The 25,801-nt window shown below is 47.0% G+C and overlaps 1 protein-coding gene across 5 annotated transcripts in view; it reads left to right on the top strand.

Annotated features, from left to right (window-relative positions):
- The window catches only part of PPCDC (phosphopantothenoylcysteine decarboxylase), a 111,374-nt gene that overhangs the window by 18,697 nt on the left and 66,876 nt on the right, over window positions 1-25,801 (top strand). For 3 of the 5 annotated variants that reach the window (XM_032622944.1, XM_032622942.1, XM_032622943.1), the window contains 2 exons: window positions 3,257-3,425; window positions 3,816-4,745. In XM_032622944.1, the coding sequence (XP_032478835.1) occupies window positions 3,257-3,425; window positions 3,816-3,901 (255 nt within the window). In that variant the 3' untranslated portion in view covers window positions 3,902-4,745. Of the gene's footprint in view, window positions 1-3,256; window positions 3,426-3,815; window positions 4,746-18,735; window positions 18,897-25,801 lie in introns of those variants that run through there. The other 2 variants (XR_004348492.1, XM_032622945.1) reach the window with 2 other exon arrangements.

Raw genomic sequence — 25,801 nt, 5'->3', positions numbered from 1 at the left:
GTAATCGGATAAGAGCGTTTACTTCTGCATGGATCTCTCAGGCACACTTATCTCTCCTGTAGCTTTAGCCACAAAGCTGAGATGTGGTTTTCCTGTATATTATGGAAAGCTTAAAGGGGAAGAAAGGAGAAAGGACGAGAGGCCCAAGGTGGAGGAGAGGAAGAGAAGTCCAGCTGTACAGAGTGGGGATTGTCTTAGGCCTGGGGGACCTCCAGGGAGCTGTTGTCCTTAAAGAGCCTTTGTTTACATGATCATCCTGGGAAGACTGGGTGTGGTCCCCCTCCCTCTCCCTTATCATCCCTCTTCCCTCATCCATTGAGCTTTAACTTGCCATGTGTCAGGCCCTGTGTGGAGGGACACAGAGGACACAGGGAGCTGACAGTCTGGAAGGAGAGGGTTTTTAGAGTATGCTCTGGTGTGTGGTACAGTCAGTCCTTTGACAATGGCGTCACCACCTTGCACAGTACTGGGCATGTAGTAGGCATTCAGGAAATGCTTATTGTATGTATGAGGCAATCAGTCATTCTACTTTGGCTAACAGCCAAAGTAAATGAAGTGACTAACGAAGCTGGGTCAAGGTTTTGGGGGTTAGATAGGATGTTAGTCTCCTCATATGCTTGTTGACTGGTGCTTAAGGTACTTCTCAAAGAAGCTGCTGGTGATTTAAGCATCATTTGAAATAGAGCACAGGTGATCAGAAGAAGAGCAGCACACAGATTGTGTGGCAGGCGCAGGGGTGGGGGAGTGCAGAGGAGGTCAGGCCTAGGAGCAGTGTTATCAAGAAGGCTTCCTGATGGGGCTAGTGCCTGGCTGACAGGACGGCGGAGCAGGTCAGGCTCCTGGCCACTTTCATCTAAGTGCGTCAGCATTGTGTGTAACCAGCACCATCTCGCCAGATCTCCAGGCTTCCCACTGGTCGGTCAGTAGCCAGCTGATGTGACAAAGCACGCCAACCTCTAGGAGCTAAGCCCCGGCCCGGGCCAATTCTCTGAGGGCTCCTTCCTTACTCCTGAAAGCTCTGCTTCCCTCTTTTCTTCAGTGCTGCCACCACTCCCTGAAATCTTTGGGGTTCCCTCCTACTGAGTTGGCTGAGCAGTGGAATATGTTCCCAGGACCAGCCCTGAGGCCCTTTGCCTCAAAGGTTTCCCTTGAAGGTGCAAGTATTTCAAAGAACTGCAAATCTTACACTGCTGTCATCATGGTCTGTGGCTCTGTGCTCTCTCAAAAGATGTTTTGTCCTTATATTCCCCAAAAGAAGCTTGACCTGCTTCCTCCCTCCTTCAGATCATCTCCCTTTCCAGTGTCCAGAGCTTGGGGTGCCATTAGAGCAGTGCGCTAGGTATGAACCTGTGTTCCCAGTCTCAGGGCCCTTGGCCTGGGTGATGTGCATCTCTGTCTGCCCTCTGGCCCACTCAGGCTCTAGCCCTTCTTTGTGCTAAATAACCAAGCAGATCCAGAAAGAGGAGGTGACTTCCCTGGGTCACCAGTATAGCTGGCAGCTGGTCTCCTGACCCGGATCCAAGCCTTCTCTCCACCCAAGCGGATTCCCAGGGGCAGAGCCTGAGGTGCTGCACACAACATGGGCCAAACAGAAGTGACTGTGGGAACTGATGCCTCCTTTCGGCCCTCTTGTGCTGGAAGGTTTGGAGGAGCTGTGGTTTGTCCAGGAAGCGCTGAGTTTTGAGATGAGGTGGGAAAAGCTAGAGAGGTGTGGGGCATGGAGATGTTGAGTTTCTGCTCCGGTTGCTGTGCTTCCCTTTGAGGTCATTTAGAACCCCAGCCCTGCCAACACCCGCCCCACACGCAGTCAAGGGACTCTTCTAGGTATGCTCATGACTTCTGCAGAAGCAGCAGGTGGCACAGGGCCAAGAGGAAGTGTGGACTGAAACTGTCCGCTCATAGCCAGGTTGCCTCATTGTGAGGACTTGGTGGGAAACAAACGCTGTGTCTGGGATGACGCAAGCCCCCAGATCCTGAGGCTGTGTGCTGACCAACTTCCTTCCTGTCCCCAGGAGAGGGCAGGGGCACTGAGGAGGGCAGGCATTTTCCCTGGCCTGTTCGTGGCATTGTTCTCTGGACTCCCCCTCTTATTGCAGACAGGCTCCACTTCAGGGAAGGGGTGTGCCAGCTGCTGTCTCCCTGAGGGGCCCACAGCCTAGGCAGAGGTGCCTGAAGCAGTCAGAGCCCAGGGGAGCACACTCCTGCGGGCCCCAGAGCTTATTTCTCCCCGAGGCAGCCCCTGGCCCAGGGAGCCTATGCCTGTAATAATAACAGGAGCTACTATTTCTGGATCCTGTACTTTGTGCCAGGCCTTGTGCAAAGAGCTTTATAAGTATTCTCACCCTCCGCCCTCAAGACCACCCAGTGAGAGGGCTTTTGCAGAGAGGAAGCTGATACTTCCGGCATGAAAGAACTTGTTCAAGTTCTCATGGTTAGTAACAGGAGATAGCACAGCAAGATTTGAACCCAGGTCCACGTGATTGCAAAGCTCACAGTGCTAAAGACTCTGTGAGCTGGTCTGTCCCTTTCATAGCTGCTCTGGTATGTGACTTGGTGGGATGGCCTGGACATCGGGAGGTAGTGAGGTTGCACGATGCAGTGGAGGATGGCATGGGCGGTGTGCAAAGCCTTGCCCTGGATCATTGTCTGGTGTGTCCTTGGGTAATGGCTCACCTCTGGGAAGTACAGCTTCCCCTCTGTGAAATGAGACAGCAACTTCTTTACAGGGTCGCAGTGAGGGTTCATGAGATAACACGTGGGAGAGGGTTTTGTCATGTGGAAGATGTTGTTTTCATGGCCAAGCTTTAGTTGGCCTCAAGTAGAGCTGATGTCAGGATAGATGAGCCCACCTGCTGGGCAGTCTGGTCCTTAGCTTTGTGGGAACCGCAGGCCTGCCCCCAGCTGCCCAGGGTTGCTTCAGTCTGTGAGGTGTGGCTGACTGTGAGGAAGACAGAGGCTTGGGCAGAGGGAGCCCTTTCTGCACAGTAAGGGAGGTCTGCTTGGAGGTGGCTAGGCCATTGCTAGCATTGGTAGAGCACCTCCTGTGTGTAGGGCCCTGTGACAGAGCCTATGGGGAGGTGAGAGGGACCAGGAGACACAGCCCCACCCTCAAAGTATGAGACAGCTCCCTTCAGACAGTGGCTCCCAGTCATCCCAAGTCCTCAGCTGGCTGTGGCCCAGAAGCAGAGGGTAGGGTTTGGGAAGGCCAGGGAAGGGTGGCAGGCAGAGCAGCAGGCACCCCCTACCTTTTTCACAGACCTGTGTCATCCGGGCCTGGGACCGCAGCAAGCCCCTGCTCTTCTGCCCGGCGATGAACACCGCCATGTGGGAGCACCCCATCACCGAGCAGCAGGTGGGCCAGCTCAAGGCCTTCGGCTATGTCGAGATCCCCTGTGTGGCCAAGAAGCTGGTCTGTGGAGACCAAGGTGGGTGTCTGGCCAGGCTCACAGCTCATTCCCACAGCCTGGGGCCGCGGCAGGGCTCAGCTTCAGATCCCAGCCTGTTGTGACCTCCGGCTCAGCTTTCTCATCTGGCAAATGGAAGTGGTAATTCCTGTCTCTCAGAGTTGTTAGGTAAACTGCCTGGTATCCTCCCTGGCATGCAGCCCATACAGTTCAAGATGGCTGCTGTAACTATTCCTGGGGCCTGTCCTGGGGGTGTCTCGGGAGGGACTTGCTGGATCTGCCTCGGGCCTGGTCCTGGCCTTCTCAGGCACTGGGCTCTGGGTGGGACACTCGGGGAGCAGTGGGTGAGGGTGGGTGGGGGACAGTCCCCTGCTTCAGTCTGCAGGGTCATAGCCGAACTCTGCTCCCTAGGTCTGGGGGCCATGGCTGAGGTGGGCACCATTGTGGACAAAGTGAAAGAAGTCCTCTCCCAGCACGGTGCCTTCCAGCAGAATTGAACCCGGGGATTTCTGTCACGCATGTCCCTCTGAACTCAGGTGTTTTCAGGCCAAGTTGGTGAAGAAGGTGGACTTTGGCAAAATATGGTGAAGACTTCTGCATTTGTTGAGTAGTGGTCTGGCCTGGGCCTGCTCGGGAGCCTCCCCAGGAGCGTGACCTGCCCCAGGTTAAACTAGACCAAAGGCCCAGGTCCCAACTCCTTTCAACCAAGAGACACCTGCTTTCTGGAGTTCCTCCCCACCTTTTCCTGGGATGGGCACAGCAAGCCAGGGGAGCAAGCTGCTGTATTGTTCCTGTGCTCTGGGAAGGGGACTTAGGAATGACCGAGAAACCTCCATCCAATGTTGTGCCCAGGAACTGCTTTTAGAAAGAGCCACAGCTGGAGATCCCCAGACCTTTGGAGCTTCAGCTTCTTGGTGGGGTGCAAGGAAGACTGCGAGGTGGCAAGGCCCTGAGATTTCCCACAGACCGTGCTGTGAGATCGGGGGTACTGAGAATAAAGAAAAGTGACTCTTTGGGAGACTCTGTCCTTCCTTTAGAGCCTCTCTGTGGTCTTAGAGATCCGGGGCCGGGGAAGGGCCTAGGCTGGCAACTGACTGACTGTCCTTAGTTCCTATATCGTATGGCAGGTAAGGGCAAAGCGTTCAGAAGCCAGACAGTCCCTAGTTCAAATCCAGCTCTGCCACATACTAGCAGTGGGACTAGGGCTCAGGGCTCAGCCTTTCTGACCGTCACTTTCCTCATGGAGTTGTTGAGAGGATTAAATGAGATAATGTATGCAAAATGCCTACCCTACTACCTCTCACATAGTAAATGTCAAATAAAATGGAAGTTAAAGCTAGATATGTATTCATACCAGTGAGCTTTTCTAACGTTTACTGAAATAGACTGTCTCATTTTGGGAAAAATAAAATCCCCGACCCTAGGCTGACATGCACTTTATACAAGTGACAGGCACACAGCCAGCAGGGTTGGAATCTGACCTGGAACCCAGGCCCCTTGCTTCCTGGTGTCCTCCTCATCAGCTTTTCTGTGCCTGAGATGGGGACCTCGGTGTCTGTACCTCCCCCTGCCCCCCACAGTGGCACACATGGGTGGGGGAAGTAGACTCCAGAGAGACACATGTTCTGCCCTAGAAACCCTCCGCTACCCTGCCTTTGACCTACTGCTGTTTGATGGCTGCTGTGGGTTGGGGCTTGTTTGACTGTTTGGAGCTGAGGTTGGGGCTGCCTTCCTGCCCTCTTGCCTTCCAGGCCGGGGTGAGCGGGTACCCCTTGCATGCCGTCGGACCACTGGGGAATAGAGGCGCCTTAGAAGGGCCCAGGAAGCCTGCTGGCTGGAACCAAGCCTCCAGCAGCCTCTATGAGCCTTTATCTCTATAGCATTTGACTTAATCAAGTGATCCTTTGGGATAAAATTGTCTTAGGGCACTAAAGAAAATATAACTAAAATGGTAGCATCAAGAACCAACTCCTTTGGCTGGTTTGGGGGTCGGGCATGGTGAGGGCCTGGACAACTGAAATCCAGAGGCAATCCCAAAGTTCCGTTTAAGTGTTTTCCAACTTCCCTCCTTCTGTCCACATCGCCCTTCCTTTCCCTCAGCAACCTCCTAATGAATGGTGAGGCTTCCAGTTTTAACAGAAACTGCTGCTGAGTGCTTGCTGTGTGCGAGGCTCTGTGCTGGGCACTTTAGCAAGGACAGTTGCTCAGGACACCTGCTACAAAATGCCTGTTTTAAAAAGTCACAGGAGCAGAGAAGTTCGTAGGCCTGTCTGTGGCTGCTCATAGTGGGACTGAGCCTTGTTGGCTAGAAGGAAAGAGATGTCCCCATGGACACGGGCCAGCTGGGGTCCACCCCTCCATCACGGCAGTCCCGCATCCTGTCGCCCATTCTGAATGAGGGTCTGGATGAATGGGCGGGGGCTGAAGAGCCCAGCTATTTCCTGAGCCAGGCTGAAGCTGAGGGGAGGGCAGGTAGTGTCTGAGCTGCATTAACCTGGCCCCATCTGCCAGTGGGGTGCTGAGGTGGGCGTGATAATCACTGATAACAGTAAAAGTCAGAGCTCTTGTAGTTGTCATCATCTTGGGTAGAAATGTTTCTCAGAGAAGGTGCTAGCTTCCCTGATGATTTTTATAGAATTCTGGAAGTTTGACAGAACAGAACATTTGGGTCTGAAATTCTCAGTCTTGTTTGGCAGCCTGGAGCCCCTAGGCTGCCGTGGCTGCTGCTGGGCAAGAGGCAGAAGCCTTAGAGCCAGGGCCCAGCCTCCACACTGGATCGTCTCCAGCTCTTCCTCCACACGGCTGATGTGTCCCCCTGCCACCTCCGCACTGCCTCAGGGTAAGGCCCTGACTTTGGGGCAGTATCCTCTTGGCCCTCGGTAACCTGGCCCCTGTCTACTTTCCTAGCTCCACTCCTTACCACACACCAACCCTGCAGGGCTCCTTGTCCTCCTGCCAGACTGGACAACTTTGACCGAGCCCTGTTGCTTCTTGCCTTTGCACATGCTGCCGCTTTTACTGGAAGACCATTCTTCCCCTGGCTGCCTCTTACGCATGCCTCTGGATGTACCTGGGTGCCACTGCCTTTGGAAAGCCTTGCCTGGCCAACTCAGGCTGGATTAGGTGGTCCTAGCCCAGGCTCCCATTGTGCCCCCTCTTATTTACTATACCATGGAATTGCAATAGTCAGTTTATGTCTCCCTAAAACTGGAATCTCCTGGAGGGCAGGAGTTGTCCTGTTCCTCACAAAACCTGGCAAGTCATTCCAAGCTTTTTTTGTACTGACAGAATTTTTAAAAGCTTTGTGTGTGTGTGTGTGTGTGTGTGTGTGTGTGTGTGTGTGTTCAGGGGGTTGGGGGGTGTCTTGCTCATTTCTGAGCCAGGCACCCAACCTAGGAGCCATAAAAGCAAAGATTGATAAATTTGACTATAGAAAAATAAACAATTCCACCTAGCAACAGCCGAAAGGCAAGGTCAAAAGACAACAAACTGGGGAAATTATCTACAGGTCATATAACAAAGGGCTAAATCCCTTAATATACAAAGAGTTCCTCTACATTGATTAGAAGAAGGCGAAGAACAGAAAAGAAAAGTGAGCAGAGGATAAAAACTGAGTCCACATACACACACACACACACACACACACACACACACACACACACGACTATAAAAGCTATTCAGCCACCTTCACGAGGAGAGTGGTGCAAATCAAACTACACTGAAATGAAAGTTTTCACATACTAGGTTGGTAAGGGTGTTAGGAGATCGCACCCTCGTACTTTGCTTGTCGGAGTGTAAAATGATACAACCTCTTTGGAGAACAATCAAAATTACATATTCACCTTACCTTTTGGCCCAGCAATTCTACTTCTAGGGATTTGTCCCACAGATACACTCACATATATGACATTAAATCTGAACAAGGCTATTCTTTGCAGCATTGCATATGGTAGTAAAAGACTGGAAACACTCTCCCCATCTAACAACTGAAGGTTGGTTAAATAAATCAGGGTCATCCCTGCACTGGAACACCACACAGCCGCAAGACAAAGAGTGAGGAAGGTCTCTAGGCCTGATACAGGATGATGTCTGAGATACATTGTTAAACAAAATGCAAGATGGAGAACAATATGTATTGCATGTTAGCTTGTGTATTTAAAAAATGAGGGGAGAAAAGGAGGATCTATTCGTATTGGCTTGTATTTGCTGGAATACTTATTGAAAAATAAATAAGAATCCAGTCCATTGTTTGCCTCTCAATGGGGGAACTGGGTGGTTGAGGAACAAAGGTGGGAGGCTGACTTCATTTTAAGTTTTGAGCCAGATGAATATATTATCCACCACAAAAGCCACAATTACATACATTTTTTAAAGGATTCCCTCTGCCCTTTATCCAGAAGTTCTTAAGAATGACTTGGCAGGGGCATCTGGAGATTTCCATCAAGGCCTTTGGAGTAGAAACGGTTTGTTTTTCTCCTCAGGAGCTCATAGAGGAAGATGACTTCTGAGTATCCCTGGGTGCTCCCTATAAGCCTTTGAGGTCTCTGATCTCAAGGAGCTTATGGTCTTATGGGAAGAAGACTCAAGGCTTTAAAACAATCAAGTGACAGAGAAAATCAAAAGTGAGACTGTGTGGCACAGACTCTGTGAGTGCCATGATTCAGAATTGGGAAGAAGCCAGGGTGGGCCCTTTGGAGGGAGTGGCACTCAGGCTGGTGCTCACTGGCAGGCCAGCGTAGTTAGAGTGCAGGCAAAGGTGGAGATGCACTGCCACGTGCTCGATGTGGGATACCTGGATGGGATCTTAGACTCCATGTGCTGAAGTCGGAGCTGTACAGCAGGGGAGCCACATGGTGTGTATGGAGTGCAGTAAAGATCAGCTGCGTGGTACGTGCAGAACAGATGGGAGACTTGAGAAGCTGGAGTCAGGGAGGAAGCCAGATGCTAAGTCAGGGAAGCCAGGCTGTGCTGAAGGCCTTGGCCACACCCATGGTTCTAGAAAGGGAAGCGATGCAAAAGTGAGTGATGACGTGAAGGAAAATATTAGAAAGTGTAAAAGCCACAGTCCTGTGGCAAATGGGGGGAAGGAGATCTTAATGACAATTGTGTACATGGTGGTGCAAGACTTATTAATGGTTCCCAGTCTCACCCACTAAAAAGAATTTTGCTTTGCTTACCACAGTCTTTTCTTTCAGGATTGTTCAGCCTGCCCTCATGGTTCCCGGACATTTTGTGGTGTAGAATTTGAAAAAAAAAGATTGAGATATTGAACTGAGAAGATGGGAGGAAAAGGGGAGGAATCTTACTTTTTGGGTTGGTCCCAGAGTCTCCTTTATTGTGACAAATTCTGGTAATGCGTAAAGGGAGAAAAAAAATAAAGCATGGCGCATAGACTTGGTTAACTCCATCCTAAAGAGCTGAGAGGGGCCTGAGTGGAGGGATGGCAGCAGAGCCATGCAGGCTGGCCAGAAGTTGGGGTACATTCTGAGAATTGGCTTAACAGAGTCTCCAAGCTGCTAAGAGGTACCAGAAGATGGGGGTGGGGAGTAAAAGGATTTTTGAGGAATGCTGCTGAGGATTTTGAGTTTGACACACTTTAATGTTCTTCGAGAAGCCCAAGTAAATATTGGATCTTCTTTTAAATTAATTAATTATATTGAAGTATAGTTGATCTACAATACTATATTGGTTTCAGGTATACAACATAGTGAGTCAATATTTTTATAGATTATACTCCATTTAAGGCTACTATAAAATATTGGCTATATTCCCTGTGCTGTACAATATATCCTTGTGGCTCATTTATTTTCTACATCGTACTTTGTACCTCCTAATCCCCTATCCGTATCTTTCCCCTCCCCCCTTCCCTCTCCCCACTGGCAATCACTAGAATATCGGGTCTTTCAAATTCCTTTGCCAGTCTGTGCTTCTTGGAGTGTGACTCTGTGCAGGATTGAGCCATATGGAGCCCTAGATTATGTCTGGGTTATGTATATGTGTCATGTGTTCCTTATACTGCTGAGAGTTTCCTTGATTTCACTTCACCCTCCTAACATAAAGCCTCATGACAGAATCAACTAGTATATTTAATTCCATTTTATAGATGGGAAAGTGAGGGTCACCCAGCCAGTTTCTCTTTCTGCCCTAAAGCTGCCTCCAAATAGGCTGCCCCTGCAGAACCAGAGCTCCCACCCTCATTAGCATTTACCTCCCTGCGATCTGTTGAAACACCCCCTCCACCACACACCACCACCACCAGATACCTTTTTTTAGTCCCAGTTTAGCAGCTGCTTCATTACGTTTTTCTTCCTGTAGCTTCCTTCATACATATATTGTTTCTAGGGCAGCATGAAAATCTGAAACGTCACGCAACTGCCTCTGAACAAAGAACCCTAGAGTCAGATCCCAGTGACTGACAGGTTGTTTACACCGAGAGCTTCCTGGTGGAACAGAATATTCTATAATATTTGAGGCAGGCTTCGTGCCACCTGGGGCAAGGCAAGGGGAAGGAGTAGGCCAGGAGAACTGCTATAGCTATCTAAGAGCAAAGGAATGCCAGGAGCAGGTGGGTGTGAGGGCAAAAGGCAGATGGGAGATTTGAGCTTCAGGGTCTTTGGAGGACGTGTTGCTAATCCAGGTGTGATCTGGGAGCATGTTATCCCCTTGCTGCAACAGGCTGGTCTCGTGGTGGCTTTATCTGCTGAGATTACATGATTACCCTTTGCCTGCTGACCCAGATAGCAGGTCCCTGGGGATTGGAGACCCAGCAGACTCCTTTTTGGGCCTCTGGATTCCTGGAAGAGCGGGGAGAGTTCAAAGGTGCCTTCTGTTCATGTGGGCAAGGTAGCTGAGGGCTGAAGGGTTTCCAGCTATAGCGATGGGCTTGGAAGCTGCTAGCAGAAACACGTGGTTGCACGCAGGAAGGAGAGGCTGGAATGCTCCTCGGGGCCTGCAGTGGAGGGTGGAGGTGAAGATCGTTTCTTGCTCTCAGGAGAGATCATGGATTGGGAGCTCATATGTCACTTGGAACTTCTAAAAATCACTCTCTTGGTAGGGGAGAAGTTTAGCTCTGGAGCCCCACTCTTGGGGGGAAGCCAGCATGATGGGAACCAGGGAGAGAAGGCCATGGAAGGAGACTCACGTTTATCTGGCACCTGGCCTATGCCAGACAAGTGCTTTGCATACCTTATCTCATTTAATCCTCTAAGCAGCCTTCAAGATAGGCATTGCTATCCCCATTAAAAAAAAAATAACCTGAAGCTCAGAGAGAAGGTTATAAAAATCCTCCTAACTATAAACCAAGACATGGCTTCTTAGAGGGGAGAGTAGAAATGGGTGAGGGTGCTGCTCACACAGGCTGGACCTAAGTTGGGAATGGAGAGAGGTGCAGGTAGGCTGACCATGTATTTTGTTGACGAAAGTGGGCTCTTCTGGGACTTACCTGGTGGTCCAGTGGTTAGGAATCCGCCTTCCAATGCAGGGGACGAGAGTTCAATCCCTGGTCAGGGAATTAAGATCCCACATGCTGTGGGGCAACTAAGCCCGTGTGCCACAACTACTGAGCCTGCACGCTTTAGAGCCAGTGCGCCACAACTAGAGAGCCCGTGTGCTCAATATCCCCCGCTCCACAACTAGAGAGCCCACCTGCCGTAATGAAAGATCCTGCATGCTGCAACGAAGATCCCACGTGCTGCAACCAAGACCCAACACAGCCAATAAATAAATAAAAAGAAAGTGGGCTCTTCTGAGAGTGAAAAGGGGCAGTAAATATGCCAGGACAATAGGCATCAACTGGGACTGTCCTGGGAAAACCAGGATGTGTTGCCACCCTGCCACAGAGCACCAGAGGGAAGTACTGCTCAGAAACCATGCTCTGTGAAGTAACAGCTACCATTTGTAGCATAATCCTCGTAGCAGTCCCTAAGGGGGAGCTTATTATCCCCATTTGACAGATGAGCAGACTGAGGCTCAGAGATGTTACTTAATGTTCTCAAGGTCCCACAGCTTTTAAGCAGGGAAGCTCTGGCTGGCTCCAAGCCCTGGTTCTTCCAGTGGGTCATGCTGCCTTCCAGGCTCAGGGCCTTTGGAGGAAGACCAGAGAAAGAGACCAAATGGAGAAACAGCTGGAGTGTGGCAGACCATGTGATAGTCTCTTTGTGGCCTCTTCCGGGACTGGCATGTGAGCAGTGGCTGAGGAAGGTGGGTGAGTGTGTGGCAGGGGGCTGGGGAAGGGTGGAGGCTCCAAAGACTTCTGCAGCCTTCTCTGATCTTCCTGGACCTCCAGGGGAGCAGTGGCCAAGGCCGGGAATTTCTAGGAAAATAAATCGTCATTGTGTTGCCCCATGTCTATGAGTGGTGAACAGGAACACTGAGAAATCGAATGGCAGGTATCCTGGAGTCAGGACTGTCCCCTCTGGTCTACAGAGCCTGTTCTGGCTCCAGCTCAGTCCCTCTGGGGCTCCTGGAGAGACTGTGCAGGTCTGGGATACAGGAATACTCTAGATCAGGGGTAAAAAGTCTGCAAGGTCACACACATATGGAGGGTTTGTGAACCTTGGGGTTAGTTCCTGCTATGTTCACCAGCCAGCCTGACCTTCCAGGAATGGGTCAGCGGCCATAGCGCTGACAATGGAGGGCCCAGCTGAAACCTCATATGGCCTTTGCAGGCGCCTTAACTTGTTGCATCACAGGTAGATGGGCAGGGAATTGGTCGCTGGTCATCCAGCCAGTCAGACCACACCACCTGTGTGCACTCAGACATGGGCTGACAAGGCTGGCAGGGCTGATAAGGGAAGGGAAGTCCCTGCCCTCAGGAATGACAGGTCTGCCTGGGGTACCTCCCTCAAATACAGTAGCCTGTGGCCTCTGCAAGCCAATGTTGCATAATCAAAGGCTCATCATGTTTCTTCATTAAAAAAAAGTTTTTTAATTAATAAACTTTATTTTTTAGAGCAGTTTTAAGTTCTCAGAAAAATTGAGTGGAAAGTACAGAGAGTTCCCACATACCACCCACCCCACACATGCACAACCTCCCCATATTCACATTTTTCAAAGTCTGTGTTCCAGGCAGTGTCCTGGACCAAAGACCCAGCCCTGTCATCAAGGCACTTCCAGTTCAGTGAACAGACAGCAGAACAGAAAGACCAGCCCAGGGAGGGAGGAAAGGATGGCGGTAAGTAGGCCTAGGGTGCCAAGTGAACCAGCAGGACAGCCCACCCACCCTGCAGGGGAGGTCTGAGGAACAAGGAAGGACCTCAGAGGAGGTTCTACCTGGGCTGAATTCTAAAGGTGGTGTGGGCACTAGCAAAAAGTAGGAATGGCAGGAGTGGGGTGCAATGTGTGCAAAGGCCTGGGGCCAGATGGCACACCTGAACCAGGTTCTGAGTCTGGCTCTGAAGATGGACATGGTAGGTGGAGGCAGGAGGAACCTCGTCCTGCAGAGCCCAAAGCCAAGGGGTTTAGTCTAAGGAGGAAGGGTCCAGTTGGGCCAGAGCAAGCAGGAGGGGCTTACCAGTGTGGGCGGGACCAGCAATGGCCCTTGAAAGAGTTGGAAAGCTCAGGTGCTGGATTGTGCAGTTACGGCTTTAAATGTGTCCTGAAGATGCTTCAGCGGTTTTCACTGATGCCTCAAGTGCCTGGCCCTTGAGGACAGGACCATTTTTCTGATGGCTGGGTGCTAACGCCTGCTTCACTTCTGCCCAGATATAGCCTTGGGTAACTGTCTCACATCTCACAAAGAAGCAGACGAGGCCCACCTGGCGGAAGTCATGTCAGGTTTTCTCCATTTATTCATCTCTGGTGGTGGTTCCAAGGGAAGAGGGGTATGAGAAAAAGGAACCCTTTTCTAATAGACAAGCTGACCAAGGCACAGGAAGGGCAAGGACTTGGACCCCTCACTCCAGCATGCCAGAGGCAGAGCCTGAGCCCCCTGGGAGGGGCAGCAGCCAGGACTAGAGTAGGTGAGAGTGCCCCATGCAGCCGAGGCTCAGAGCCTCTGCTTGCTTGTTTAGAAAATGGAGACAGTAAAGTGTGCCCTTTCCCTGTGACTCTGAAAGTGGGATGAAGATGAGGGGCTCTGAGGCCATCAGAGAGCAAAGATGGTCCCAGACCCAATTAGAGAATTCCCAGAGCGATCTGGTGGTGAGAGACAAACCTCTTCCCTGTCCCCACTGCTCTGCCTGCAGCAGAGGAGCCCCACCCAGGTGATGAGAACCTACCTGCCCGTTAGAGGTCTTGGGATGTGAACACACCCCTCTCACAAGCTTCTGGGGGAGAAGACTCACATGTTCTGAGCATTGTGTGCTAGGCCCTTTGCATACATGATTTGTACTTCATCCGTCATCCTGTGAGGTGCCCACCATTACCATCCCCATTTTACTGGTGAGTAAACCGAAGCTGGGGGAGGTGAAGTGACTCACCAAAGGCACAGTCTGGTGAGTGGCAGTGCTGGAACTCAGGCCCAGGTCTGCCTATCTCCACAGCCCACCCTCTGCTCTTCATCTTCTTGCTCCATTTGGGCAGGATGGAGTGGTGTGGTAATGAAGGGGCTTTGCCTAATTAGACAAAATAACCCTGTGCCTCAGTCACGCGTTCATTCACTTGATCCAACTTTGTTCTGCGTATATCCCAAGCCAGGAACTGTGCTCAGTGTTGGGGATACAGTGAGGAGCAGAAGCAGATGTGCTCCCTGCTCTCAGGGCTAGCTGTCTAGTGGGAGGGATAGACCTTTATCAGACAAGGAAGAGGAGACACTCCAATAAGTACCATGGAAGAAAGGTAAGGGGTGCTATGAGAGGGGTAACCATGGGGCCTAGTTTAGTGAGGGGGAGAGGGGAGCTTCAAGAGAAGACTTCCTGGAGGAAGTGATCAGAAGAAAGATGAGTGAGCAGGAGTTACCCAGGGAAAGATGAACCAGAACATTCCAGGCTGAGGCTACTGTATGTGAAAAGGAAGGGAGGAGAGGGCTAGCTGGGGGTACTGAAAGAAGGGCTGTGAATACGAGAGGGTAGTGGTTTAAAGTGGGATAAGGTGGGCAGAGGCCCAGTGAGACAGGGCCTGGGGGCCACAGCAAGTGACTGGGGGAAACCAAGGCAGGTGCCTATGAAATGAGAACTTTCTTTCTCGTGAGCTACAGTGAACATACAATGCACGGAGCTTCCCCAAAAGTTTGGGCTGCATTAATAGTTGCATAGCATGCAGGTCAAAGGAGGAGATTATTCCTCCCTCTGACTCAGACTGCACCTGAAGTGTTGTGATCCTTTCAGGGCCCCCGCTGCCCAACATCTGCAGAAGAAGAGCCAGCACACCGAACAGGTGTACAAAAACCAGACTGGATGGGCAGGGAAGAGCAGCCTCAGGAGACAGGAGTATGTCCTAGACCTCTAAGGAATCTCCTAGAGGCCAAGTTCAACCCCATAGAGGGAGAAACATCCTGGCAGTTAGAGCTTATGAAATATGGAGTGAAAATGTGAGGTAGTGAGCCTCTCGTGCTGGGGAGCAGATGCCAGAGGACCAGAGATGTGGAGAGGGCCCCTGCTTAGCTTAACGTGTGGTCGAGATTCAGTCCTTGGCATTGACTGAGCACATAGTGTCTGCCTTCTCCCTTCCACCTCTGAGCTGGAGGCTCACCACACATGTCCCCAAAACACAGGGTCTTGGGCCATGCAGATGGTGAGGCTGACCCTGACTAGCATGGGGTGGGCTCTGGGTTTGTTCTGCTTAGACTGCTTTGGGGAAACCAGGCATTGGGAATGGTGGAGGTCTTGGACCTGTGGGCTGCAGCTGCTGTTCACTATCTGAGGTCACTTCCCAGGACACCTTTTCCAGAATCCTGAGTGTTTTCTAGTACCCTGGACCTTCTAGCCATCCATCATGGAGTCCCCACTCAATCAGAACCTAGGAGAAGCCAGCAAACGTCTCCCCACCTCCCCATCAACTGTGTGTATACTGAGACTTCCCAGAACTCCTTGGTTTCCCTAAAGAGAGGGCTGCCCTGGCTCTCATACATCAGAACTCTCACTCTTGATCCCCTCTGTCTCTGACATTCTGTTAGTCCCTAGACATTTTTTTGACAAGGGCTCCAACCCATGCCCTCTGCAACTTCCCACTGCCATCCACCAGCCTCCAGACCTGGGTCCCCCAATGTTTCTATCCTCTGTCTTCTCTCCACTTGGCCTGTCTAGTCTCTGCTGAGTTCTGGGGGCTAGGGCCAGTCACAGTTTTTTTTTTAATTGAAGAATAACATATATTATACCACCCAGATCAAGCTAGAGAATACTTTCAGGTCCATCCTTTTAAAATGGTTCCTTCCTCTAGTCTCGTACAGCTTTATTATTGGACACTTGGCAGGTGTTACCTTTCATGCCAGCTAGTTGGAGGAGAGGGAAGCATCCTGTGTGCCATTTTTGCCTCTCCCCACCTGACCTAGCACAGTGTAGGGCCCATAGGAGGTGCCGCTTTAGGTGCATTAGATGGAAGGGTGTGGAATTTCCCAAGTGTGTTTTAGCGTATGTGTTCAGTTGCCCCTCAGAAATGCAGGAGAGGCGACAGATGAAGGATGCGATCACCAGAGTGCAGGAAAAGCCCTGAGCACCAAGTGTGCTGGTTTTGCTCAGGTGACCGGTCACCCCCAGGATGATGTGTGCAGGCCTGGAGGCACACATTCCCAGCAGAGGGCTCAGGTGTGTAGAACTCCTTGTGTGGAATGCCCTTCCTAGAGGGCACTGGCTACAGCATGGAGCTGGCCAAGCTCTCATCCTGGCCCCAGGAACTTCAGGTTTGAGCACCCACCATGGCAGAATCAGAGAGCTGAAGGAATAGGGCCAGACCCAGCTCAGGGAGCCTTTGAAGTCAGATGCCTGGTGCAGAATGCTCTGAAGGAGGCCAGAGCACACAGATTCTCGGTTGGAGGCCAAGACCTCCCCTGCTGGCTTAGGAGAGGCTATCCCTTTTCTCCTCTTGCTTTATGGCCTTGCTTAGGAGATGGTATCCTCAAGGAAATAGAGCCGTGGCCTGGGCTTAAGCAGCAAAATGGGTGCAGCAGGAAGGAGCTGGAGGGCGGTGGGGAGGCAGGGTAGTGTGGGGATGTGGTACATGAAGTCTAACAGCTGTCCTGAAAAATTGTGTATCCGGACTGTTGGAAGATTTGAAGACACCCTCTTTGCTCTAAGCAGAGAAGAACCTCTTTTCTGAGGTCCAGATGCCAGTTGTCACTGAGGGTCTTCCTCTTGGGTATGTTCTGAGTCCCTCAGACCATATTGTTCCTGTCTCCTCTTATCTCTCTCTTGTGTTTTTGGGCTGCGTTGGGTCTTCGTTGCTGCGTGTGGGCTTTCTTTAGTTGCGGCGAGTGGGGGCTACTCTTCGTTGTGGTGTGCGGGCTTCTCATTGTAGTGGCTTCTCTCATTGTGGAGCACGGGCTCTAGGCACGCAGGCTTCAGTAGTTGTCGCATGCAGACTCAGTAGTTGTGGCTCATGGGCTCTAGAGCGCAGGCTCAGTGGTTGTGGTGCACAGGCTTAGTTGCTCTGCAACATGTGGGATCTTCCCAGACCAGGGATCGAACCTGTGTCCTCTGCATTGGCAGGCGGATTCTAAACCACTGCACCACCAGGGAAGTCCCTCCTCTTATCTCTTTGACTGTAGTAAATAGGGGTCTCATCCAAGGCTTGGAGACACTGGGTGAACCTCTGATTTTACATGATATCTGTTATTTCAAAGCTCAGTACAGAGCTTGGATCCCAGGTCCACCTGACACCAAATTTGTTTTAAGGCATCATGGTGGCATAGTCTTATTATCAGGGATGGGCTGTCCCTCCATGGTTGGTAGAGGCATGATCATGAGCATATGATGTTAATAGAAAGGGAGAGAGAGAAGGAAGAGAAGTGCACGTCAGTCAATGCAGAGGATAAGGACTGACTGAGGTATCTTAGACCAACTTCTGAATGGGGAAGGCTGGGATCTTAACATTTCCTGAGTATCTGTGGTGTGCCCAGCACTTGCTTATGTGTGATCTGCAAGGGTATATTATTATCCTTATTTTACTAAAAGGGAAGCTGATGCTCAGGGGATTTACCCAATCAGAGTAAAAAAATGTGGAGACGGGTTTTGAGCCAGGTGTGTCCAGCTCCATGGTTGGCCCTCTTTCTCCTCCACAGAACGTGATCTCCAGGTGATATGAGCATGCCTTCGGGCTGGGACGTCAGCCCTGAAATAAAGAGCCAGTTTTCAGACATGTGAGGGAAGTTTTGTTTTGTTTTGTTTTGTTTTGTTTTTTGCAGTACGTGGGCCTCTCACTGTTGTGGCCTCTCCTGTTGCGGAGCACAGGCTCCAGACACACAGGCTCAGCGGCCATGGCTCACAGGCCTAGCCGCTCCGTGGCATGTGGGATCTTTCCGGACCGGGGCACGAACCAGCGTCCCCTGTGGACTCTCAACCACTGTGCCACCAGGGAAGCCCAAGGGAAGTCTTTTTTTTTTTTTAATTGTTTATTTTTGGCTGCGTTGGGTCTTAGTTGCGTCACGCAGGAGCTTTGTTGAGGCATGCGGGATCTTTCATTGCAGCGCTTAGGCTTCTCTCTAGTTGTGGAATGCGGGTTTTTTCTCCTCTAGTTGTGGCGTGCAGGCTCCAGGGCATGTGGGCTCTGTAGTTGTGGCACATGGGTTCCAGAGCCCGTGGGCTCTGTAGTTTGCAGCATGCAGGCTCTCTAGTTGAGGTGCATGAGCTCAGTAGTTGTGGCACATGGGCTAAGTTGCCTCGCAGCATGTGGGATCTTAGTTCCCTGACCAGGGTTCGAACCCGCGTCCCCTGCGTTGTAAGGCAGATTCTTTACCACTGGACCACCAGGGAAGTCCCTGAGGAGAGTCTTTAACATGTAAGAGAGGCCAAAACAATAGAAAAAGGGGACTCAGAAACAAAGATGCTGCAAAGAGCAGATGAAAACTTCAAAGAAACTATTGTTCATAATCTTAGACTGAAAGAGATATTGCATCCTGAAACAAGAACAGGATGCCATAAAAAGGGAACAATCAGCGAGCAAGTAAGAAATTTTAAATGTGATAACCAAGTGGTAGAAAGATAAAGTCAAGGAAACCTTTCAGAAAGTTAAACAGAAAGAAACAGAGATGGATAATAGGATGAAAGAGATAAGAAACCCATTATGTCCCCCTTTGCCTGGCAAAGTAATAAAGCTATCCTTTTCTACTTCACCCAAAACTCTGTCTCTGAGATTTGATTTGGCACCGGTGTACAGAGAGGCCAAGCTTTCGGTAACAGTAAGAAGAGTTAGAGGCCTTGGCATTTGAGCTATGATCTTCTTTCTCTCTCTCCCCTTTCAGGTCATTGTGAAAGAAGCTCTGCTCTAGGCAGTTACAGCCAAGAACACAGGGTTCTCTCTATCCCCAGGGCCCAGTTGAGAGCTAAGGTATCTCCCTGAGAGTGGCAGACCGCCAGCATTTCTCATCTCCCTCACCTCTGTGTTGCAGAAGCTCTATTCCAGGTAAGAGTAGCTGAGAGGGCTGGAGCTCTCTTCCTCAAGCCATTTCCAACCTATAGGGTGGAACCTCTACCCTAGGCATGGAAGCCTGAGGATACTGAGGCCTTGATCTCCCTCACCTTGTTTACTTATAGAGTGGAGGTTCCATTCTGGGAGAGGCCAGTTTAGAAGACCAAAGGCTACTGCCACAACCCAGCACCCTTGTAAAGCAGGAGTGTAACTCCAAGACACCAGCTTCAGAGCAGTGACACAGAAGTTTTGTACAGGGAGAGGGGAAGTCCATAAGAGGGAGTCCATAAGAACATAAGAACTCTGATGCTCTCCCCAAGGGAACTGACTTATTTGCAAGAGAGTGTGGGGAAATACAAGCACATGGGTGCTCTCAAAAACAATGGAGATATTGATGGTAAGCAAAGTCTGGTACTGTTTTGAGAAAAACAAGCTAAAAATTAGACTAAGTAGAAGTTTGCCAGAGAGAAGCAGGCAGAGATAACTAAAGAGCCCTCTTGAGGTCAGAACAAACTTCAGAGATTGACCTCAAAGACTACTCCTGCAAAGGGTCTTCATTTCTTTGTATCAGACTGTGGAGCAATTTATGCCCCAGGGCATTGTTGAAAACAATAGAGCAATTAGTCAGCAATTAGTGGAGGCTAACAGCTGGGTATGATACCAATAGAGACAGCTTAACAGAATGGTCAAGGAAAGAGATGAACAGAGCCCTTTTAAAACCACTCTCATTCCAGGGTGATGGCACATATCCAAGGCTATGCAGTTTAGGAGTGGAATCAGTCTACATGTTGCAGGGGAAGTAAATTTCAAAATAGTCTAGCCAGATCACAAAATAAATAAACAAACAGCAAGAAGAAGAAGCTGGGGGGAGAGGACGATGGCTAGTATCCAGAGTTGCTGCAATGTATTATCTAAAATTTTATTACAAATATAATAAAATTATACACACATGGTTTTCAACAAAAAATTATGAAACATGCAAAGAAACAGGAAAATGTGACCAATACACAAGAAAAAAAAAAGCAGTCAACAGAGCTGCTTTTGAGAGGGTCCAGATATCAGACTTAGCAGGCAAAGATTTCACAGCAAATATGTTCAAAGAACCAAAGGGAACCATGCATGAAGAAGTAAAGTGTGATGATAGTGTTGCCAAAATCTTGGCTGCCTGTACACTGATGCTGAAATGAGATACAGAGACAGAGTTTTGGAGGAGAAAGAAAGGGTGGCTTTATTCTTTGCCAGGCAAAGAGGGGAACACAGCAGGCTAGCAGCTCAAGAACTGTGCCCCCCTCCCTGGGGAATAGGGAGAGGTCTTATAGTTGGGGCTCGTGGTCAGGGGTATGCAATAAGGATCAAGGCAGTAACAGTCCTGCATTCTTCTTTCTTCTGCAGAGTTTCAAAAGGGTGGGGTTGCTGACAAGATTAGGGTGTGTGCAGGGTCTCAGGTGGTCAGTCTCCTATCTTGATGAGCTTCTCTGGTCCCTTTAATCTTGCCTCAGGTGGTTTTCTGGCTGCTCCTCCCTTGATTTGCAATCTGCCCTTTGGAAATCAAGGAAGGTCATGGAGGCTGGAGTCTTGCCTACAAGAAATGGGGGACAAAAATTCCTCCGTACTTGGGAGCCCCATAGGGCCCTGCTCATTTTCATTCGTATCTCATCAAATAGATAATATCAATAAAGAGAAAGACATTAAGATACAATTGGAAATTCTGAAGTTGAAAAATATAAGAATTTAAAAGAAAAGTCCAATAGATGGACTCAGCAGTAGACTTGAGCTGGCAGAAGAAAGAATTGGCAAACTTGAAGACAGGTTGATAGCGAATATGTAATATGAAGAACAGAGAGAAAAAAGAATGAAGATAAAAGAACAGAGCTTTAGAGAAAAGTGAGATACTGTTAAGTGTACCAATATAAGCATAATAGGAGTACCAGAAAAAGAGGAGGAAGAGAAAATTTAAAAATATTTGAAGAAGTAATGGCTGAAAACTTCCCAAATTTGATGAAAAACATTCATCTGCACATCTAAGAAGCTCAATGAACTCCAAGTAAGATAAATATGAAGAGATCCACACCCATACACATTGTAGTAAAATTTTGAAAGTCAAGGACAAAGAGAAAATATTGAAAACAGCAAGAGAAAAATGATTTGTCATGTCCAAAGAAACCCTAATAAAAATAACAGCTGCCTTCTCATCAGAAACAGTGGAAGCCAGAAGGCAGAGGGATGACATCTTCGAAATGCTGAGAGAAAAAAACTGTCAACCAAATCTTCTTTCAGCAAAACTAGCTTTCAGATATGAAAGTGAAATAAAGACATTTCCAAGTACAGTAAGTCCCCTACATACGAACCAGTCCTGTTCTGAGAGCGCAGTCTTATGTCCAATTTGTTCGTAAGTCCAACAAAGTTAGCCTAGGTACCCAACACAATCGGCTATGTAGTATTGTACTGTAATAGGTTAATAATACTTTTCACACAAATAATACATAAAAAACAAACACACAAAATAAAGGAAACATTTTTAATGTTACAGTACGGTACCTTGAAAAGTACAGTAGTACAGTACAACAGCTGGCATCCAGGGGCTGGCATCGAGTGAACAGGCAAGAAGAGTTACTGACTGGAGGAGGGAGAGGAGGTGGGAGATAGTGGAGTTGAAGGATCATTGCAATAGGAGATGGAGGGCAAGCTGCAATTTCACTCATGCCTGACATTGATGGAACGCACGTTCACATATTTGAAAGTTTGAAATTTGAAGGTTCATATGTAGGGGACTTACTGTAAACAAAAATTGAGAGAATTCGTTGCTAGCAGACCTACCCTACAAGATATACTAAAGGAAGTTCTTGAGACTGAAAGCAAGTGACCTCAGGCAATAATTCGAAAGTATATGAGAAAACAGAGTGTTAAAGACAATTAGGTAATTTATAAGATAGTATACGTGTATATTTCTTCTTTTTCTCTTAACTGATTTAAAAAGCAATTATATGAAACAATATGTCTATAATTGTATTGTTGGTTATATAACATATAGAAATGCAGTGTATTTGACAATAACAGCACAAAGGAGGTGGGTGGAAACAAATTTGTATTAGAATAAAGAAATGACAACAGATTGTAATTTGGATCCACAGGAACAAATGAAGAGAGCCAGAATTGGTAAATAACAAACTCTGTAAACTTCTTCTCTCAGCTTCTTTAAAAGACATACAAATATTAAAAAAGTAAGAATTATAACAATTTATTATTGGATTTATAACTTATATAGACATATACAAATACACTGTATACTATTTATTTTATAAATTAGTAATAATAATAAATAACTATAATAACAATAATAGCACAAGGAAAAGGGAATCAATATACAGGAGTATATAAATAAATGTGTAAGGAGTAATATTTTTACAGCTCACTGGAATTAAATTAAAATAAATTTGAATCAGACTCTGATAAGTACTAAGAAAATAACTCAAAAAATAGTGAAAAAATTATTAAAGAAATTAAAATGTTATATCAGAAGGTATTCACTTAGTGTAAAATTAAGCAGTGAAGGAAGGAGAAAGGAACAAAAAAGATATAAAACATATAGAAAACAAAAAATAAAATAGACATAAATCCAGCTATATCAATACAACACTATACGTGAGTATATTACACAATCTGGTCAAAAGGCAGAGAGAGTCATACTGGACTAAAAAACCAAGATCCAACCCTATGATATCTAAAAGATAAATGCTTCAGATTCAAAGATACTAATAGATCGAAAGTAAAAGTATAGATAAAGTTCTCTTATGTGAAAAAACAAAACAAAAGTAAGCTGGAGTGGCTCTACTAATATCAGACAAAATAGACTTTAAAACAAAACTTGCAACGAGAGATAAAGAAGAACATTTTATAGTGATAAAAGGGCCAGTCCATCAGAAGACATAACAATTATAAACATATAATTGTTATGTCTGAAAAGACAACACCAACATGCATTAAGCTAAAACTGACTTGAAGGGATAAATAGACAATTCAGCAGTAATACTCAGAGACTTCAATATCCCACTCTAAATAATGGGTAGTACAACTAGAAAGAAGATCAGCAAGGAAATGGAAGAGCTGAATAACACTATAAGCCAAACAGACCTAACAGATATCTAGGGAACTCTCCACTCAAACAGCAGAATACATATTCTTCTCAAATTCACATAGAGCATCCTCTGATATGAACCATATGATAGGCCATAAAACAAACCTCAATAATTGTAAAAGGATTGAAATTATAAAAAGCATGTTCTCCGACTACAATGGAATTCAATTACAAATCAATAACAGAAAGAAATTTGAGAATTTTACAAATATGTGGAAAATAGGAGTATACTTCTAAAAAAATCAATAGGCCAAAGAAATCACAAGGCAAAGTAGAAAATACTTTGAAGTAAATAAAAATGAAGACACACCATATCAAAACTGATGGCATGCAGCTAAGGCAGTGCTTCAAGGGAAATTTATAGCTTCAAGTGTGTCTATTATAAGATAAGAATGATTACGAATCTATAACACCACTTACCACCTTAAGACACTGGAAAGGAGTGCAAACCAAATCTAAAGCAAGCAAAGGAAGGAAATAATAGAGATTAGAGTGAAATTTAATGAAATAAGAGTAGAAAAACAAAGACAATATAAATGAAACAAAAAGTCAATTCTTTGAAATGACAAACAAAATTGAACAAACTTTTAGCTAGACTGACCAAAAGAAAAGAGAAAGAAGACTCAAAATACTAAAATCGGGAATGAAAGAGAAAACATCACTACTGATTTTAGAGATATAAAAAGGATTATAGGACTTCCCTGGTGGCGCAGTGGTTAAGAAACTGCCTGCCAATGCAGGGGACACGGGTTCAAGCCCGGGTCCAGGAAGATCCCACATGCTGCAGAGCAACTAAGCCCATGTACCACAACTACTGAGCCCGCAAGCCACAACTACTGAGCCAGTGAGCCACAACCACTAAAGCCTGCGCACCTAGAGCCCATGCTCCGCAACAAGAGAAGCCTCTGCAAGGAGAATCCCGTGCACCGCAATGAAGAGTAGCCCCCACTCACTGCAACTAGAGAAAGCCTGTGTGCAGCAAGAAAGACCCAACACAGCCAAAAATAAATAAATAAATAAAATTTTAAAAAGGATTATAAGTGAATATTATGAACAACTTATACCAGCAAATTGGATAATTTAGATGAAATGGACAAATTCCTAGGAAGACAAAAACTACTGAAACTGATTCAAGAGGAAATAGAAAATATGAATAGACCTATAACAGGAAATTGAATTAGTAATTTTAAAACTTTCGACAAGAAGAGACCAGACCCAGAATTCACTGGTGAATTCTACTAAACATTTGAAGAAGAATTAACACCAATTCTTCACAAACTCTTCCAAAAAATGGAAGAGGGAAAACTTCTTGTCTTGTTCTATGAGACAAAACCAGACAAAAGCATCACAAGAAAATAAAATTATGAAACAATATCTTTTATGAATATATATGCAAAAAAATCATCAAAATATTAGCAAACTAAATCTAGCAAGATGAAAAGAATTTTCACCACAACCAAGTGGAGTATTCTCCAGAAATACAAGGCTCAACATACAAAAATTGATCAATATAATACACCATGGTAATATAATAAAGAACAAAAACCACACAATCATTTCAATAGATGAAAAAAAAATTTTGACAAAATCCAACACCCTTTCATGATTAAAAAAAAAGAAAGAAAAAAAAACCTCAGTAAACTAGGAATAGAAGGGAACTGCATCAACCTGATACAAGTAATCTATGAAAAATCTATTGCTAACATCATACTTAATGGCAAAAGCCTGAAAACTTCCCCCTACAATCAGGAACAAGACAAGGATGTCCACTCTCACCACTTGTATTCAACAAGGTACTGAAGGTTTTATCCAGGGCAATTAGCCAAGAAGAAGAAATAAAAGACATTAAAATTGAAAGGAATTTCTATTTGCAGAGGACATGATCTTGAATATTGAAAATCCTAAAAAATTGCTAGAACCAATAAACAAGTTCAACAAGTTTTCAGAGTATAATATCTATATACAAAAATCAAGTGTATATTTACACATTAGCAATGAATGATATGAAGAGGAAATTAAGAAAACAATTCCATTTACTATAGCATCAAAAAGAATAAAATATTTAGGAGTAAATTTTTAAAAAGAAGTTCAAAACTTATATTCTGAATACTCAAACATTGTTGAAAGAAATTAAAGATGACCTAAATAGATAGAAAGATATTTGTGCTTGTGAATTGAAGGAAAATATTAAGATAGCAATATTCTCCAAACTAATCTACAGATTAATACAGTCTTTATCAAAATCTCAGCTGGCTGCTTTGCAGAAACTGATAAACTGATGATAAAATTCATATGAAAATTCAAGAATCCTGAATAGACAAACAATCTTGAAAAAAAAGCAAAGTTGGGGGCTTCCCTGGTGGTACAGTGGTTGAGAGTCCACCTGCCGATGCAGGGGACACGGGTTCGTGCCCCGGTCTGGGAGGATCCCACATGCCGCAGAGCGGCTGGGCCTGTGGGCCATGGCCGCTGAGCCCGCGCGTCCAGAGCCTGTGTTCCACAACGGGAGAGGCCACAACAGTGAGAGGCCCGCGTACCACAAAAAAAAAACAAAGTTGGAGAACTCACTTCCTGATTTTAAAACTTACCACAAATCAATGGTAATCAAGACAGTGTGGTACTGGCCCAAGAATAGACATACAGATCAATGGAATTGAACTGACAGTCCAGAAATAAACCCACACATCTATGGTCAACTGACTTTCAACAAGGGTGCCAAGACCATCCAATGGGGAAAGAATAGTCTTTTCAACAAATGGTTCTG

This window comes from Phocoena sinus, chromosome 2 (genome assembly GCF_008692025.1).
Source record: "Phocoena sinus isolate mPhoSin1 chromosome 2, mPhoSin1.pri, whole genome shotgun sequence".
NCBI lineage: Eukaryota > Metazoa > Chordata > Mammalia > Artiodactyla > Phocoenidae > Phocoena > Phocoena sinus.
The sequence above is the reverse complement of the archived record's forward strand: the minus strand, read 5'-3'. Positions and strand labels throughout refer to the sequence as shown.